The sequence below is a fragment of the Pleurodeles waltl genome, chromosome 6 (genome assembly GCF_031143425.1).
Source record: "Pleurodeles waltl isolate 20211129_DDA chromosome 6, aPleWal1.hap1.20221129, whole genome shotgun sequence".
NCBI lineage: Eukaryota > Metazoa > Chordata > Amphibia > Caudata > Salamandridae > Pleurodeles > Pleurodeles waltl.
The window spans coordinates 864593504-864612779 of NC_090445.1; the positions used below are offsets into that span (position 1 = coordinate 864593504).

Sequence of the window (19276 nt, forward strand, 5' to 3'; positions counted from 1 at the left end):
AAGTAGAACTCTGAACAATCAACCAAATCGCACATCTCCTACTGTATAGCTTTATCAATCGCTTGTAAACTAACTGGATTGAATTTAAAAGAGTTAAGTAAGGGATACATAACTTGTTGCAAGACAAACTGTGCATTGTTGACTGTATTGTTGCGCCCTACCCACCAATATAACAAAATAAGACAGTGTACCATATCCTTCCACCCGACCGCTCTTGAACTCTCCTTCGTACTTCATGTTGTCAAAACGGGTGAAGACTCCTGTACCCTGGAACTTTCCCTGTACAAACTCTCCTTCGTACCTGGGAAGCGACACAAGTAAACAACAGGATATCTTTGAATGAGAACTCCACACAAGACAAAATAAGACAAGCATTTGCAATGCAATGGGTTTCGCATTTGTTCCACTAAGAGCTATTGGCGTTGTAAATTCCTAACTGACTTTTCTTCCCACATAAATTTAAAATGAAAACTAAAACTATAGCTGGCATAAGCGAGCCGATTCAAAGTGGCATGGCTGCCATAAGCATAAGTGCAAAGGAGAGACACAAAAGGAAAAAGAAGTTCGCTCACAGTCAAACATATGGGCAATTGTGCAATTATCCATCTAATAGGGTCAGTCTGCAAGGCGGTAACAAAACCTCCCCAAGAAGGGACAAACATAAAGCATTTACCAATGATAACAAAGTATTGTTGAAAGGCAAGCCCAACAACGAGTGAGTGTGATGGGCATGTGGTGGGAGTGTTGAAAAGCCCACAATACTTACAACAGGTCAAATCGCTTTTGCTCGACCTAAAAAAATGATGTGACTTAATAAAATGCTCAGAGATAGTAGACACAACAGGACAAAAGTACTGGCTTGGCTGGGAAATTGTGCCACCCTGCACCTCTTTTTAGCTTTCCCTGTGAATTTCACGAGGGATCGACAATCTGTAAAAATACTGGAAGCACACCATGATTTTGTTGATGGTGGCCAGCACATTACAAGACTCAACTGCACAGGGAGTGCCCCCACTAGAAGTCGTGGTTGGCTACTCCATATGAAGTTAGGAAAGGATTTGTTGTTGTCTAGACCTTTTTCTCTACACTTCTGGTGGGTATGCAGTCCTACAGCCATTCCATATAAAAATCTGTGCAGCCTCCAATAAATGAAAGTACCTACAGAGAGAGTAAGTGTGTCTGTGTGAATGGGGTAGAGACTGTACAGCAAAAAAAGTGAACCTTGCAGAGGACAGCATGCTTGCACTAAAAGTGGTTCCGCTTTAAGTTTTCGTTGTCCACCAGTGGATTTACTCCCACATAACATTAAACATTTGATAAAGTGTAATATTGCATCACAATAAATTGCTTTAAGAGTTAAAATTCACTTTTTGCACTCATAAACCAAGCTGTTTCCATGTACAAGTACTTAGACATGAACATGGCTTTGTGAATTGGGCCTATTGTTAATGAACACTGGATTTATTGTGTGCAATTGATATACTCTACCTCCCTCCCACATTCTGGAGTAATCCCTGACCCAATCCTCTCAGTAGCTTAAGAAAGTCAAGTGTACAAAGGGATTGATTAATCTTACTCTCCATTTGGATAACCAAATTAATCAAGAACCATAGACAGCAGTGGTGAGGAACAGCACGCAATATGGATGTAAAGTGTGGGAAGGAGTAAGAAAAATCTACTGGGATTCTTTTTTGAATCAGAAACTAAGAGAGGCTGAAATGTATAACTACATTGAATCAGACTGCTAATAAAGTAAAAATGGGAAAAACTACATATTAAATTCCAAACTTAATATCCAATGACGTGCCATAAAAAGTTGAGGCAGAGCTTCATCCATACATCAAAGAGCATCTCATGGCGCTTCACGATATTACTGCACCATGTGCTTTTGAACCGAAAAAGATCGACCCATGCTCATTTCAGTAATTACCTGACCTTGTACAATCGAATATATTGTCAAATACTCCAAAGCTACGCATTTCTGAATATCAGAGCAATTAGGAATCCGCAAATACCAAAATCACACTGGAGCAATATCTCCAGATATCGCATACACAAAAATTCATTTACCAAGATCAACCACATGTCCAGGGAGTTATCTTGGGCAGTGCAGTAATTAACAATGAGCAGAGATGGATTACCGTCTAACATTCGGTGAAATGCAGTTTTAATGAACGTACTGAATAGTCGAGGATTATAGCTAGTGCAATTATGACATCTCATTCTAAACCCTACTACAGAACTATTTTTTACAGCACTGGCCCTGAGTCAATGTGAAACACAGCAGCAGTTTTCCATCACCAAGAATACAGAATAGTTTAATTTGAAAAAATATTAATCTGCCAGGCAATACAACAGACTCATATTCAATAAATTCAGGCCTACAACAGGGGTGTGACGTCACTAACAGTAAATGTTGATGCTCTGCCAGCAATATTTATGCACGACACTTATTTTTTTTAAAGCTAGCTCTCTGGTAATTGTTAGCTAGCTTAAGTAAACTAAAAGTAGACTACAAATGGGAAGCCATGCAGTCGGACCCTACTGTAAAGGTCTTTTGGCATGCATGTGATTGAAGGTATTTGGTTTGTTACATACTCTCAGATGTATTCTCTCTTTTCTTGTGTGTTTATGGCACACCTGGCTATTTGTGTATATTAAGGGCACATTGACTTCATGCACATAAACACGTGTTACTGAATTTACAAAGCTAACAGTCGGCATTGCTTTCGACTACATCAGAAACAAACAGCTGTTTACCAGTCTCTCGCAAATTAACATATTTCCTGATAAGGATTAGCACACTTTAAGTAAATGATAAGGAGGATGTCGAACAAATGTATAAACCACATCTTCATCTTACTCAAGGCAGGACGATGGGGGAAAATTGTGTTTTTTGTCTTTGACCAGAAACACAATGTGCCTTCAAATTGGAACGCGGAAACATTTTCTACAGTCAACGACAGAGAGAGAGAAGGCAAATGAACAAAGGGAGAAGCACAAAAGGTGTCGGAGAATAACACATACATAGGTGCCACAAGAAATTCCAGCGAAGACTACAACCCGCTACTCATTGATTAAACTAGCAGCAACTCCATATATATATATATTTTTTTTTAGATAAACACATTTTTATTGTTTTATAAAGCATAGAAAAGAACTTTAAGTAAAGCAGGTAGGCACAGCAGTGGACAATTACAGGGTAATACATTTGGTGACAGACCACCACAGTAAACAATTTGAGCTTAAGTACAGATCAACCATAGCATTCAGTATCGATTTCATTAACACTTTCATGTTGTTATCTTTTCCCGTTTCATAATCATACGACCATCCCCCCCCCCCCCAAATTTTCTAAAATTTCTGGGGGCAGCCACTAGATTCGTACACCACTTTCTCTTGATTGGCGCACCAGCAACTCCATATTTACAAGGATTTGGCAGCTGATTAAAAGAATCCTCCAATTGCTGATTGTACTAAATCATCCTGTACAGTGATATAACACCACTAGTTGGTAAACCAAAAGCAGTGTTTAAACATGGACCCCAAAACAAACAGTTACATAAAGATTAAACCAAACATTTTGAAAATGAAGGGACAGCACTACAGGTGCCCGAAAGCAGAGACTATGGGCTTCATTACGAGTCTGGCTGTCTTTAGACTGCCAAACTCACTGTGCCGGTCAGACCACCAAACTTCTGGCAGTTCGACCACCACATTAAAACCCGGGTGGTTGGACCGCCAGAGGGCAACCACCATTGCCTGGAAGATGGTTCGCAGTGGGGTGGCGGCGGTCGGAATCGTGGTCAGCCAAGGCTGTGCTGGTCACGAGTCCAGTTTCTGCTGGCCTTTTCAATGCAGAGACCCCGCAGGACAAGGGTCCCCCTGCCCGGTACGCTCGGAATGCACACAGTCAGCTACGGCGGACAGTGTGTATTCTGAGGGCGCTAGCAGTACCCTCTGTGCAACAGCACTGGCCTCGGATCCTCATGGAGGTGCATGGTTTCCAATGAGCTGATTGGCAGAAACATCAGATTTCTGAGGTCAGCCCAGTGGAAACCTTGTAATTGTCGTGGGGGGGTGGCTGCCAGCTCCTCGGCAGTCTCCTCTCCACAGGACTGGCGGGCCAACGGCCGGCCCGCCAACCTCATAATGAGGCCCTATAAATGGACCAATCAGAGGTCAAAAATATGAAGGGTGTTAAGATTCAGTTTACTTAGCACAGAGATGTGCACCAACTTTGATTTACCCCCCACTTGCAATAACTTCTAGGTACTTTGCTTTCATCTATATGCACCTGCAAGCTACAGAGCAACTGAGGTTACTGAATACATAATGCTATCTTCATATTAGGAGTTGGAGTCTAACAGCTCAAATGACTGTTCAGGCCAAATTCTAAAACATGAGCATTAAATAGTGTTCTGTTTTGTTAAATGTTCTGGAACAATCGTCAAAATAGAGGTTCCTTCTTTTTTGGGGCAGCTGGGTATTTTAGACACATGCAAATCTATCTTTAGCTATTGTTATATGAAGTGCACATTTTATTTACTCTGATGTCACATTCCAAGCATTCTATTTTGCAAAAACTGTTTAAGACATCCAAGTAAATTTTCCATGTTCATCTGTTTAAAGACTTTTAGCCAATATCTTTATCACAAATGAACGTTAAAGTTATGTAACTGCACTGCAGGAAAATTCTTGTACCAACCTTGAACCATCTGGAAATAACAGCACACCATAGCCATTGAATAGTCCATTTTCAAACTGACCACAGTATATCGTTCCATCTGTAAATATCAGCTGACCCAGGCCATGCCTGCGGCCTACAAGAAAAAACAAAGGGAGAATGGCTCAAAGATCAGATTAGTCAAAAAAACTGCTCAATTTTCTTGACATAGATATAACGTCCAGTCCTGTTAGCAGGAAAACATGTCCCTTTTCCAGAGCAAAATCCCTTTTTTATATTTCACCTACTGGCTAGATTACTTACTTCTCCCTTCCGGATCCCAGGCCATTAATTGATTTCCTTACCAAACTGTATGTTGTGTACTCTAAGAAAAGATAAGCTACACACACACACACACACACACACACATATATATATATATATATATATATATATATTTTTTTTTTTTAATATATCCCCTTGCTTTGGCATCTTCATTTCAACAAGTGTCTCCAATGAAAGCAGGCCCCAAATACATTTTATCCAACAAAACACCATTGATAGGTCTCTCAACACTATCTTTCTAACTGAGGACCACCTACTCCTATCTTGGGCAGTGGTGGTTAGATGTATGATGGAACAACACATGCCTTTACAACGCGGTAAGTACAATGCATGGTCATTACCAAGCATTCACTTATCACCAAATGTTTTTACAATGCATATGCTTTGACCATGAATGTCTTTCCAACGAACATTTCGTAGTAAAGGCATAGTTGGGAAAGGCATATGCATGGTAAAAACTAGAGGTAAGTATAACATATATTATATACACACATATATACGTATGTACACACACACACACACACACACACACACACAAACACACCTTTCCACCCAAAAACCCATACCCACCCTAAAAACTAAGCACCCCAAACCCCATAACCACCCTAAAACCTAAAAATGCCCTTACCACCCTAAAACCCATACCCACCCTAAAACCTTAAAATGCTCTTACCACCCCAAAACCCATATACACACACACATATATATATACACACACACACACACCTTTCCACCCAAAAACCCTACCTACCCTAAAAATTACCTTACCACCCCAAATCCCATACCCACCATAACACCTAAAAATGCTCTTAACACCCCAAAACCCATTCCCACCCTAAAGCCTAAAAATAACCCTACTACCCCAAAAACGCTCTAAAACCTAAAAATACCCTTTACTACCCCAAAACCCATGCCCACCCTAAAACATAAAAAAATACCTTACCACCCCAAACCCCATACCCACCCTTAAACCTAAAAATACCCTTGCCACCCCAAAACCCATGCCCACCCTAAAACCTAAAAAAGTCTTTACCACCCCAAAACCCATACCCACCCTCAACCAAAAAATGCCCTTACCACCCTAAAACCCATACCCACCCTAAAACCTAAAAATGCCCTTACCACCCCAAAACCCATACCCACCCTAAAAATGCCCTTACCACCCAAAAACCCCATACCCACCCTAAAACCTAAAAATGCCCTTAACACCACAAAACCCATATACACACACATATATGCACACACACACACACACACACATATATATTTATACACACACACACAAACGCACCTTTCCACCCAAAAACCCTACCTACCCTAAAAATTACCTTACCACCCTAAAACCCATACCCACCCTAAATACTAAGCACCCCAAACCCCATAACCAACCCAAAAATGCCCTTACCACCTTAAAACCCATGCCCACCCTAAAACATAAAAAATACCTTACCACCCCAAAACCCATGCCCATCCTAAAAACTAAAAATACCCTTACCACCCCAAAACCCATGCCCACCCTAAAACCTAAAAAAGTCTTTACCACCCCAAAACCCATACCCACCCTCAACCAAAAAATGACCTTACCACACCAAAACCCCTACCCACCCTAAAATCTAAAAATGCCCTTACCACCCCAAAATCCCATACCCACCATAAAACCTAAAAATGCCCTTACCACCCCAAAAACCATATACACACATATATACACACACAACACACATTTCCACCCAAAAACCCTACCTACCCTAAAAATTACCTTACCACCCTAAAACCCATACCCACCCTAAAAATTAAGCACCCCAAACCCCATAACCATCCTAAAACCTAAACATCCCTTACCACCCGAAATCCCATACCCACCCTAAAAGCTAAAAATGCCCTTAACACCTCAAAACCCATACCCACCCTAAAGCCTAAAAATAACCTTACCGCCCCAAAACCCATACCCACCCTAAAACCTAAAAATGCCCTTACCACCCCAAAACCCATGCCCACCCTGAAACATAAAAAATACCTTACCACCCAAACCCCATACCCACCCTAAAACCAAAAAATGCCCTAACCACCCCAAAACCCAAACCCACCCTAAAACCTAAAAATGCCCTTACCACCGCAAAACCCATACCCACCCTGAAATCTAAAAATGCCCTTACCACCCCAAAACCCCATACCCACCCTAAAACCTAAAAGTGCCCTTACCATTCGAAAACCAATATACACACAATATATATATATATATATATATATATATATATATATATACACACACACACACACACATACACACACACCTTTACACCCAAAAACCCTAAAAATGACCTTACCACCCCAAAACCCATACCCACCCAAAAACCTAAGCACCCCAAACCCTATAACCACCCTAAACCCTAAAAATGCCCTTACCACCCCAAAACCCATACCCACCCTAAAGCCTAAAAATTACGTTACCACCCCAAAACCCATACCCACCCTAAAACCTAAAAATGCCCTTACCACCCCAAAACCCATACCCACCCTACAACCTAAAAATGCCCTTACCACCCCAAAACCCATGCCCACCCTGAAACATAAAAAATACCTTACCACCCAAACCCCATAGCCACCCTAAAACCAAAAAATGCCCTAACCACCCCAAAACCCAAACCCACCCTAAAACCTAAAAATGCCCTTACCACCCCAAAACCCATACCCACCCTGAAATCTAAAAATGCCCTTACCATCCGAAAACCAATATACACACATATACATACACACACAATATATATATATATATATATATATATATATATATATATATATATATATATATATATATATATACACATACATACACACACACACACACCTTTACACCCAAAAACCCTAAAAATGACCTTACCACCCCAAAACCCATACCAACCCAAAAACCTAAGCACCCCAAACCCTATAACCACCCTAAACCCTAAAAATGCCCTTACCACCCCAAACCCACCCTAAAGCCTAAAAATAACGTTACCACCCCAAAACCCATACCCACCCTTAAACCTAAAAATGCCCTTACCACCCCAAAACCCGTACCCACCCTACAACCTAAAAATGCCCTTACCACCCCAAAACCCATACCCACCCTAAAACCTAAAAATGCCCTTACCACTCTAAAACCCATACCCACCCTAAAATCTAAAAATGCCCTTACTATCCTAAACCCACTCTAAAAACCTAATAATACCCTTTACCACCCCACAAAATGCCCTTACCTCCCCAAAACCCGTACCCACCCTAAAACCTAAAAATGCCCTTACTACCCCAAAAGCCATACCCACCCTAAAACTTAAAAATGCAATTACCACCAATAACTGTTACTCATCCTAATCTATCTATCCATCTATATATCTATATCACTCAAGCCACTTAATACTTACCTGTACTCACCTTTAAAACCTTTACAACACATACACCTTTACCATTCATGCCTTTACAAAGAAATTAGTTGTAAAGGCATGCGTGATAAAGGTATATTTGTGATAAAGGCATCCGTGGTAAAGCCATGCGTGGTAAAAGCATATGCGTTATAAATGCATTGTGGTAAAAGCATTTCCTTGCATTCACTGCGATGTAAGTGATGTTTCCCGTGGTGGTTCCAGTATTCATCAAGAAACCCTCCCAGTGTGTGTGTTTGTCCCCTCCGCTCTGGACACGTGTGCCGACACCGGCGGCACCAAAGCAGCATAGACGCTCCGCAGTTTCTCTTGCTTCTCCTATGGCTTTCACCCAGTGGCCATATGGTCTGGTGTACGTTTGGGTGAATTAATGGTCCTCATGCCCTGATGAAATTGCCAGTAAGAAAGAGATAGCAACGAAACATGTTGGTCTGGTTGGTCTGCATGGTCTAAACCAGTGGTTCCCAACCTGTGGTCCGGGGACCCCTGGGGGTCCGCGAAGCCTCCTCAGGGGGGCCGCGGCTGCTTAGAAAATGTAATAATATTAACAGATTAGGTCCCCATCTTTCAGTAATGACTCATTGGGGGTCCTCAGATTCCAATAATCATTCAGTAGGGGTCCCCGGGTTCCAATACTGATAAAGTGGGGGTCCACAGAAGTCAAAAGGTTGGGAACAACTGGTCTAAACATGAGAAAAGGTTTTCAATCATGTGTGGGCACTGACAAAAAAGTTGAATGGCATATGCCGCACAACTCATTTTTAGTTTTTCTGTTGAGTTTTCTCCTCTCTTGATGAGTGCCCAGGGAGGATATTCTGTGAAATGTGTACATACTATAGGTTAAAGGGCTACACACACAGGCGCACACACGCACATACAGACAGGCACACACACGCACACACACACTTTGCCAAAGGACCTGCTCTTTTTGAGAAAGAAAAAAAAACACACACAGAGGGGTTTCTTGATGAATACTAGAATCACCACTGCCCAAGACTGAAGTAGGTGGTCCCCAGTTAGACAGAAAGAGTGTTGTGAGACATATCAAGGGTTTTTTGTTGGATAAGTCAATTGAGTGGAGAGCACCCTTGAGCTCTTTAGCTTTAGCTTCCCTTTTTGCAGATAAAGCCCAAAATACATTTTACCAATCTAACTTTTCCAAATAACCCCGGATCGAGGGTGAAGGACTACAGAGAGTACTGAACAAAGGGAGTAGGAAGGATGACCAACTATGAGTATTTAGGGTTCTCTTGAAGGAATGGGGAAAGGTCGTTACTCAAAGCTCATCTGGGAGTGAAATCTAGTGCTAAGTAAGAAGGAGGCAGGAGTCTCAAAATCTAAAAACGATAGAGGATGGTTTTTACTCTGTGATGGACTGGACAACATTATTTACAAGATTGCAGCAAGAAAGCCTATGCTTAACAGTATGTGAGAGCACTTTTGTATTTAGTCTTCAATATTAATGTAAGCAGCTCAGGTACAGCGGGACCTCCTCAGTGGGAAGGTTTCTAAATTTTATTGAGACTTCTTTATTTACATACACTATTATTCTGTTAATATTATTAAATTTTCTAAACAGTTGCTGGCACCAAGAGTATGCTTTGCAGATGCCCAGGGGTCCCAGAAGACTGGTTAAGAACCACTGCCCTAGAGTGATCATGTACAGGGAGAAGAGACTAGATGTTAGTATTTAACTTTGGGAGACATACAGACAGAAGGATGAGTGAAAATGAAAAAGAGCAACAGGAGTCCAAACAGGAATTGGCAAAGCCAATAGGTCTTTCCTATAAAACAGCTATTGGTTTTGACAATGTGGTTTTGTTAAAAGGTGGTGAACTGAATTGTGGTACAGTGGGGTGGATTGGAGTGGGTGGACTGGATGGGGTCAGTTGGATAAAAGTGGGGTGGATTGAAATGGGGTGAGGTGGACTGGACTGGAGTGGGGTAGACTGGAGTTGGATGGATAGGATTGGATTGGATGGGTTATGTGGATTGGAGTGACAAGACTGGGATGGATTGGAATAGAGTGGGGTGGAGTATGTTGGACTGGAGGTGGGAGGACTGGTTGGACTGGAGTGGTTGGACTGGATTGGAGTGGGGTGGACTGGACTGGTTTGGAGTGGGGTGGACTGACTTGGAGTAGGATGGACTGGAATTGGGTGGGGGAAATAGAGTGGGGTCAGCTGGATGGATTCGGCTGTGTGGGGTTGACTTAGCTTGGGTGGAGTGGAGTAGAGTGGACTAGATTGGGGTAGACTGAAATGGGGAGGGGATTTGGACTGGGGTGCAGTGAAATGGAGTGGGGCTGAGTGGGGTGGACTGGAGTGGGGCAAGGTGGATTTGAGAGCATTGGATTGCAGTGGGGTGAACTGGTTTGGAGTAAGGTGGAGTGGGGTGCACTGGAATGGGGTGGGGTGGATTGAGAGGAATGTTTGGAATGGGGTGGAAGGGTCAACTGGAGTGGAGCAGACTGGCTTTGAGTGGGGCAGATTGGACTAGACTGGGAGTGGATTAAGGTGGTTTGGAGTGAGGTGGATTGGAGTGGGCTGAACTGGATTTGAATGGATTTTTTGGAGTGGCGTGGAGTTGATACGGGTGGATTTGATTGGGGTCAACTGGAGTGGAGTGAACTGGATTTGGGTAGGGCAGATTATTGGGGGGGGGGGGAGTAGAATGGGGTCGATTAAGGTGGTTTGTATTGGGGTGGATTAAGGTGGAAGGGATTGGGATGGATTAAGGTGGACTGTATTGATAGGACTGGAGGTGGGGAGATAGATTGGACTTGACTGGGGTAGACTGGGTTACAGTGGATTGGGTTTGAGTAGGGTGGAATGGATTTGAGTGGGTGGATTGGGTTGGACTGGTGAGATGGACTGGAGCAGACTGTTTTGTATTGGAGTGGGGAAGATTGTCTGGATTGGACAGATTGTTTTGGTCCTGAGCAGGGAAGTTTAGAGTGGGGCATATTTTATTTGGATTAGAGTAATGTAGACTGGAATGGGGCAGATTGTTGTGGACTGGAGTGGAGCAGATTGTTGTGGACTGGAGTGGGGCAGATTGTTGTGGACTGGAGTGGGGCAGATTGTTGTGGACTGGAGTGGGGCAGATTTAAAGTGGGGCATATTCTTTTGGGTCTGAGTGAGGCAGATAGATTTTGGTTGGAGTGGGGCAGATTGGGGTGGGGCAGGTTGTTTTGAACTGGAGCAGGGCAGATTGTTTTGGTTTGTAGCGGAGCAGAATGTTTTGGATTGGAGTGGAGCAAAATGTTTTAGATTGGGGTGGAGCAAAATGTTTTAGATTGGGGTGGAGCAAAATGTTTTAGATTGGGGTGGAGCAGAATATTTTGGACTGGGGTGGAGCAGAATGTTTTGGTTTGGGGTGGGACAGATTGTTTAAGATTGGAGTGGGACAGATTGTTTTGGAGTGGTGCAGACTGCTTTGGAGTGAGGCAGATTGCTTTGGATTGGAGTGGGGCAGATTGCTTTGGATTGGAGTGGGGCAAATTGCTTTGGATTGGAGTGGGGCAGATTGCTTTGGATTGGAGTGGGGCGGGCTGCGAAGAATGGAGTACATTGGATTGGGGGAGTGATGTGGAATGGTGTGGATTGGAGTGGTCTGGTTTGGATTGATGTGGGGTGAGGTGGGGTGGGGTGGATTAGAGTTCATTGGAGTTGGGTGGATTGTGGTGTACTGCACGATTTTGTGTTAAAACAGATTCAGAAATGACACATAAAGAAATAATGTTGCTTTGTAATATTTAGAACAAGATAATAGTCATCATTTGAGAAAAGTGCCCGCCATCAAAAACAAAACAAAACCTAATTGCAAAATGAGAAAAGAAGACTTGGTCAAATAAAAAGAAGTTTACTATAAAAAAATAAAACCTTGCAATTCCGTTTGTTCTATTGGGCACTGTTTTGCCAGTCACACAACTTCTGTTTGCAGGGCACTAAAAGTTAAAAAGAACAAATTAGTATCTCAGTCACATTAGGAGCAGCGGATAAGCACTGATTAAATTGAATCGTTTGGTGCTTGGTCCCTCCTCCACAGAAAGGAACGAAAATGATGCCAGGCCTGCAGTGACCAATAACGAGGCTGAAAGGAATAATGTCAGGGAAGCCAGCAAATGGCAACAACGGGCGGGCTCTGAGCCCTTTCTGTTAATGCAAGTGTCTTGCAAGTGAAACACATGCGCTAGCACATGCACTAGCAAGCTATACCCTAAAAATGGTGGGAGACGCATTAATAGAACCTGATAAGTGCAGTTCCTAAGCCAAGTGAGCAGTGTTGTAAGCGCAATGCTGAATGGTGAACTACAAGGAAACCATTGTAAAGGCTGTTTATTTATGCATTAGATGGAGGGTTTGTATTCAATGTTTATCAGAGGTGATGTCTTTACTCAAATAGTTTTGAATTTGAGCTCACAGTGAGCCAAATGTTAAAAGGGGATTTAGCCAGCACTAGAAGAATTTCATTTTTCCATGAGTAAAGCTCTCAGCAGGTCACTAACAACCATATTATCATCATAACTAATGCCTTTCAATAATTGGAACTGTTCAAGATAAGCTACTTTCATTTGTGTAACTTTGGGTTATGTTTGACAAAACACCTTTGCAAGGTATCGTCTTTAGAAGCAACATCAAGTCAAATACTTCACACGTAACATGTGAAACTGGGCTACACAAATGTATCTGCATGCCTAAAAAGGTTCAACAATATAATGGATATGTGTTGAAGCCTTTTCGAATTGCTTGTTTTTTAACTAAATCAGCATTACTGTGATGGGCTCACACATCTGCAAAGATTTGTGCCAACCAATGCTCCCCATGCCATGGGAGGCTAAGAAAGTTTCCCTTCATTCCACGTGCCCTACTGAAATCTTAGGATCCTGAAAAGCATCAAACTGTACAAGAAATATAAACTCAGGAATCGCTTACAAGAAACACCTTGAAGACAAGAACGAATCCTTCAGTCCTCTCAGAGGACACAGCAATGGAGATCAGATATACTGATAGACAAAACTATGCTGTGCAATCTCTTTAACTGCCGGAGATAGAGCTGTATAGCTTTGATGCCCCTCCCCCCACAGTCAAACAATTTTCACACATGCAATGCTTGGGATCGATTCTTTTTAGCTCAAAATATAGCTAGCTTATACAACGTTTGTCTGAGCATTTATGTTTGTCACTGCATTTACAGTGCTATGTAAACTATAACAGCATACTAATCTATTTAGCAGTAAACAACACAGCTTGAGTTTGTTTTCCCGCCCGTAGCTATTATCTGTATATTTGTTAACTGGAATATTTGAGTTTGCTTTTATATACAAAGACTGCTCTGAACAGAAAGCTTTGTTCAACTTGATTGACATTTTGGAGCTGGGGAGGGGGGGGGGCACATCACTGCATTCTGGAGTAGGCTCCTGAATGTTGGAAAAGGCTTGCATTTTTCTAACCAGGACCGAAGAGTATGTCCAGGACACTAGAAGAATCAGCGCACCTATAGTGGGGAATCCTGTTGTCCCTCAGAAGCCCACAGCATGGGAAATGGCTCAGTTGGGCTAAGTGGTATACAGTTTCTGTATTTTAGGTGCAAACTATATATCTATACTCCCTCAGGCTTCCAGAATCATCCTGCAACAAAGATCGCCGATTATCACCCAGGTCTACTATTCTATTTGGTTTAATTACCAATATGCTAGTCAGTATATGTATAGTGACGGACAATCATAGTGAACTAGGGACAATAGCAAACCTAAAATTAGCCATCAACCATGTTAAATATTTAGGCGTCCAGATCCCGTTGATCAAGTGGAGGGCCTGAGAACTGAACAAAGGCCTCTTCTTCAATAGGCTCCACCCAAGACATGGACTATTGGCATCCGCTTCCCATAAACAATACCGAAGGGACTCACTGTTCAAGATTAATTTCCTTCCTCACCTATTCGATACGTCAGCATCAAAATATACATTGATTTAGTCTGGTAATATCTGGGGCATAGTCTAAGGTGAGTAATATTAATTAGAAGAATGTATTATCTTAAATATTGATACCTCTTCTATCAGTAATTCATCAAGAGCTTAATTTCATAATTCCAAGTTTTGAGTTTTGCACTGCAACACAAATGTGACTTAGGGCCCGATTCAAAGTTTGGTAGATGGGCTACTACATCACAAAAGTTATAAGTACCCGGTCTCCCTTACTACAAGTGCATTATGGCACGTGCACTTATATTAAGGCAGATGAAATACATGTCATGTTTGTGACAAAGTAAAATGTCTGTTAGGGCTACATTATTACTCTTTATCCTCGGAATTTCATTAAAAAAAACGAGTTTGTTGTTTTCACTGGTATCAGTATAGAATGTGCAACATCTACAAAAAGTCAACTATTTTACTGACCTCTTCATCTAGTTCATATAGGTACATATCTTCACAGAATCACCAATATCCTCCACATTCACACACACACACAAACAAACAACAAAATGACCAACAGCCCAGAGATCCACTGATGACATTTCACTATTGCCTTAATGGAGTCCAGCTTTTGGTAGTGAATCATGCCTGATCGTGCCTGCATAGCAGCTTGGGAAAGATCGTAGAAGAAAGGACTTTCACCCTATCACAGACAAACTGAGAACGAACAATGTCAGGTACCGATGGACATATTCTTTTGTGTTTGTGTTTGAAATGGGAGACAAGGTGCACCACATCTTGGACGGAGACATTATAGCAGAATCTTGGGATCTGAGCAAGACAGAGAGAGACAACTGAGTCAGCCAAAAAGCAAAACACTCCTGAGAATTCGGGAGAAAAAGTGAAACAAACAGATGAATGGCACATGTTCAAAATGGAGCGCCACACAGACTAGGGAGGAGGGAAGGGCCAGAATTCCAACAGACAGACAACTGAGATAGCAGTATTCACTACATTAGACGGGCACATCATAAGCAGAGCACAGGAATTAAAGAAGGAGATCCTGGGCTCACATGTGGTGACCGGATAGGGGAATGCAGGAAGAGGTGCTTTTTTGGGGTTGTGACAGGACACATCCACCAAAGCCTCAACCACAGCAGATACTCAGGAACAGAATTCTTCCTGGTTATATATACCAGGAACAAGCTGTGCCACAATCTTCAGTACGTTGAATTCAAGACCTGAAAGACATCTGGAAGGGTTATAATATATTTAGAAGGTTGGGAAGGTGGGGTACATAGGAGACGAGCAGCACCACATGAGAACCTCCTGGAATTGGTGGAAGGAGGCTCCTAAACACTGTAGAGGGCAGGAAAGAGAGCAGCAGAATGTTTGGCATATTACAAGTTAGCATTCACAACAGGGAAGACTGTCAAATATGCAGTCAAAAAAAACATCAAGATCTGAATGTCAATAAGGGTATTATTGCTTAACGTAAAGGGCCTGAATGCCCCCAGTAAAAAGGATTACGAAATATGTCACCAACTCCCACCCAGACGTAGGTAGTCACCAAGAATCTCACCTACGGAAGGGCCCATCCTAGGAAAAAAAACACAGGTTGTAACTTAATTCCTTCTATGCATCAGGGGAGTCCAAACACAATGGAGCAGTGATATTTATTATGAAAAATATTCTACTCATACTTAAAGAGAAGAGAATGTATTAAGATGGCAGGCTGCTAATGCTAACCGTAACACTGTTAGGCTGAAGAGTTACAGTCGCTACCATGTATGCACCAATCACACAACAGGACACATGTTGAGGAAATCCATAGAAAGAATGACTAAGTTTGCATGGGAAGATTCTATTTGAACAGAGGATTTCAGTTGCTAGAACTCTGACATTTGTGAAGAGAAATGCACACCGAAAAGGAAGGTTATTCACATCTACACCACACATTTGAGCATCGATTACACATCACATTACTGGGTAATCAGACATAGGAACAGTCTCAGTTTATGACCATGCCACCTGTCTGGATTGATCTGCATATATGATGCCTGAAATCCTAGGGATTATGGAAGAGCACCAGGCCATTTTGAGGGACCCAATGTTTCAAGAGGAACTAGGGAAGCATATAGAAAATTATTTTGATGATAATGACAATGGTGATGTGGGAAAAGGGAGGCGTAGGACGTTTTTAGAGTAGTAATTCGCCAGAAGTGTGCTGTATTCCCAGCACACCAGAAGAAACTCAAGTTCATGGAAATTCAAAAACTTGAAGCAAAATTAAGGGAGGCTGCTAGACCCGTCAGCCTTAGGGTGGTCTTCCCCCAAACGTTTTGCCTGTTTGCCTCATTTTTCTGATTCTATTTGTTGGCCTTAGGACTCTGAGCACTTTACCACTGCTGACCAATGCTAAAGTGCATGTGATTCTCCCCTAAACATGGTAACATTGGTGTATATGTAACTAGCATACTTATTTTACTTGTAAGGCCTTTGTAAAGTGGTATACCATATTCCCAGAGCCTATAAATTAAATGCTACTAGTGGGTCTGCAGAATAGTTTGTGCTACCTAGTTAAGTAGCTCCTTAAATATGCCTCAGGCCGGTCACTGCAGAGTATGTGCATGCAGTCTGACTGCCACTTCGATTTCGCACTTACTTAAAACCCCTTGCCAAGCCTTAAACTCCCTTTTTATTACATATGTCACTCCTAAGGTAGGCCCTAGGTAGCCCATAGAGCAGCGTGCTATGTAACTAAAAAGTAGGACAAGTACTTTTTAGTTCTATCTATAGGTAGTGAAAAACTCCCAAAGTTTTTTTCACTACTGTGAGGCCTATTCCTCTGATAGGATAACACTGGGAATTCCTTAAAACACTTTCTTTAATAGAAAAGTCAAATTTAACCTTACTATTTTAGAAATGCCACTTTTAGAAATGAGACATTTCTCTGCTCTTACAGCTGTGTGTGCCTGCAGCCTGACTCCAGTACAAGACTGGGGTGGGTGACAGCTACACTTTGTGCATCCCCTCTAGACAGCCAGACATAGGAAGGTTAGGTGTGTCAGAGTGCTCGTCTGCATTCTGATGGTTCTTCATGTGCAGGAGGAAGAGGTGACAAGTACACCTGAATAGACAGTGCCTGTCTCCACAAAGGGCTGATTACCCCCTACTGATAGTCTGGAGCCAGGGCTAAGAAGAAAAGACCTACTTCAAGGGCTCTTCTTTGAATCACCCACTTCAAAAGCACATTTGGGTATAAGTACTGGGTGTCTGACCCCACCAAACCAGACACTTCAGGATTCTGTCAGTAGAACTGTTGTGCTGCACCAAGGACTGTTACTCTGCTGGACTGCTGAACTGGAAGACTGCGTTTCTGCTGAGCTGCCCTGCTGCCTGCTGCTCTCTGACACTGCCGAGAGAGAGCTGGACTCTGCCTTTCAACCCAAAGTGATCTCCAAGGTCTTGTTGACTTGTCTCCTGTTGCTAGAGACTCAATGATATCATTCTCTACCCCTGCTCCTGGTTCACTGGAAGTGGACCCAGGTACGTGTACCCGTGAAATCAACGCATTTCCTCCCTGCTGCAATGGCTAACTGATGTATTGACCCTGGGGCATGAGTAAAATTGGTGCATCACACTTGGGGCCCGAGCAGCACCTCCAGAACTGCTGCACTGACCAATGCATTCCCTGCCTGCTGGAAGAGGCACCCGGTGCATCAGCATCGACAAGGCGCTGAAACCACCGCCTAGCCACCATTGCTGAAGGACGATCCAAGCATCCCTTTGACAGCATGGAGAAACCTGCTGCATCGGTTTTGGAATCAGTGCATCGCGGCTTAGACACTCGTCTTCAGAAACAAACACACTGCCATCAACCCATGTGAAAAATCAACGCATCCCCTCAACTGCGGGAGTGACATTGACGCATCGCCTGCTTGTGACCAGGATCAAGGTTCCCTGGGCCTGCATGGCTCTGGTATCCCGCTTCTGCTCCATTGCGGTCGGCTTGAACGGCTGACTTTGCCCCGGTCTAGCACAACCTCTAGTAACTGCTGAGGCACTATTTGCTTCTAAGCACTAGAACTCTAATACTTCTAAATATTTGTATCGCGATTTGAACTCATTGGATTTTTTGTTGTTTTGGTCTTGATTTATTTTTAACGTTATTGTCTGTTTTTCTAAACCAGTATGGAGTCTTTTTGTGGTATTTTCATTATGTTACTGTGTGTGTATGTCTTGCACAAGTACTTTACAAATTGCCTCTTTAGATAAGCAAGACTGCTGTGCCAAGCAACTAGAGGGTGAGCACAGGTAATATATTTGAGTGTGTATCTGACTTTTCTTGACTAGGGTGGGGGTCCCTAACTGTATAGGGGGCATACCCCTGCCATTTAGAGACCCCAATTTCTAACAGAGGTAGAGAATCAAAATAAACTCATCCCTCCTACTTACATGAAGAAAGGTACTTACACTTAGAAGGCAGGGTAAGTGTGGTGGATATCAACAGAGCAGAGACTTTCCTTTTGTAGCTGAAGTAGAGGACTTATATCTTGGAGGTCAAGATTGGGACACCATTAGCAAGACTCCAGAGAAGAAAACGTGAAAAAGATTATGTAGTCACACTCACAGCACCTGATGGCAGAATACTGAGGTCAGAAAATGAGAAGGTGAAAGAATTTTGCAGATCCTATGCCACCCTTTATGAAAGGGAATGGGGAAATCTGGAGGGGTTGTAGAGGTACCTTAGGATGGTCAATCTCCCACATCTCATAACACCCAAAGGGAGGGACTTGGGGTCTCTGTGAGCTGGAAAGAAGTGGGAAAGACAATTAAATTACCTGAGCATACTAAAACACCCTGGCCCATATGGGTTAAATGGTACTTTTATAAACCATATGCTAAAAAGTATCCAGAAAGTAAGG

At 42.6% G+C, this 19276-nt stretch overlaps 1 protein-coding gene across 1 annotated transcript in view; it reads right to left on the reverse strand.

The window, feature by feature from the left end:
• The window catches only part of MORN4 (MORN repeat containing 4), a 55559-nt gene that overhangs the window by 3425 nt on the left and 32858 nt on the right, over positions 1-19276 (reverse strand). Inside the window, exons 3-4 of the mRNA XM_069239625.1 lie at positions 4709-4823; positions 192-301 (exon numbers count right to left, since the gene is read on the reverse strand). Coding sequence (XP_069095726.1) covers positions 192-301; positions 4709-4823 — 225 coding nt within the window. The remainder of the gene's footprint in view (positions 1-191; positions 302-4708; positions 4824-19276) is intronic.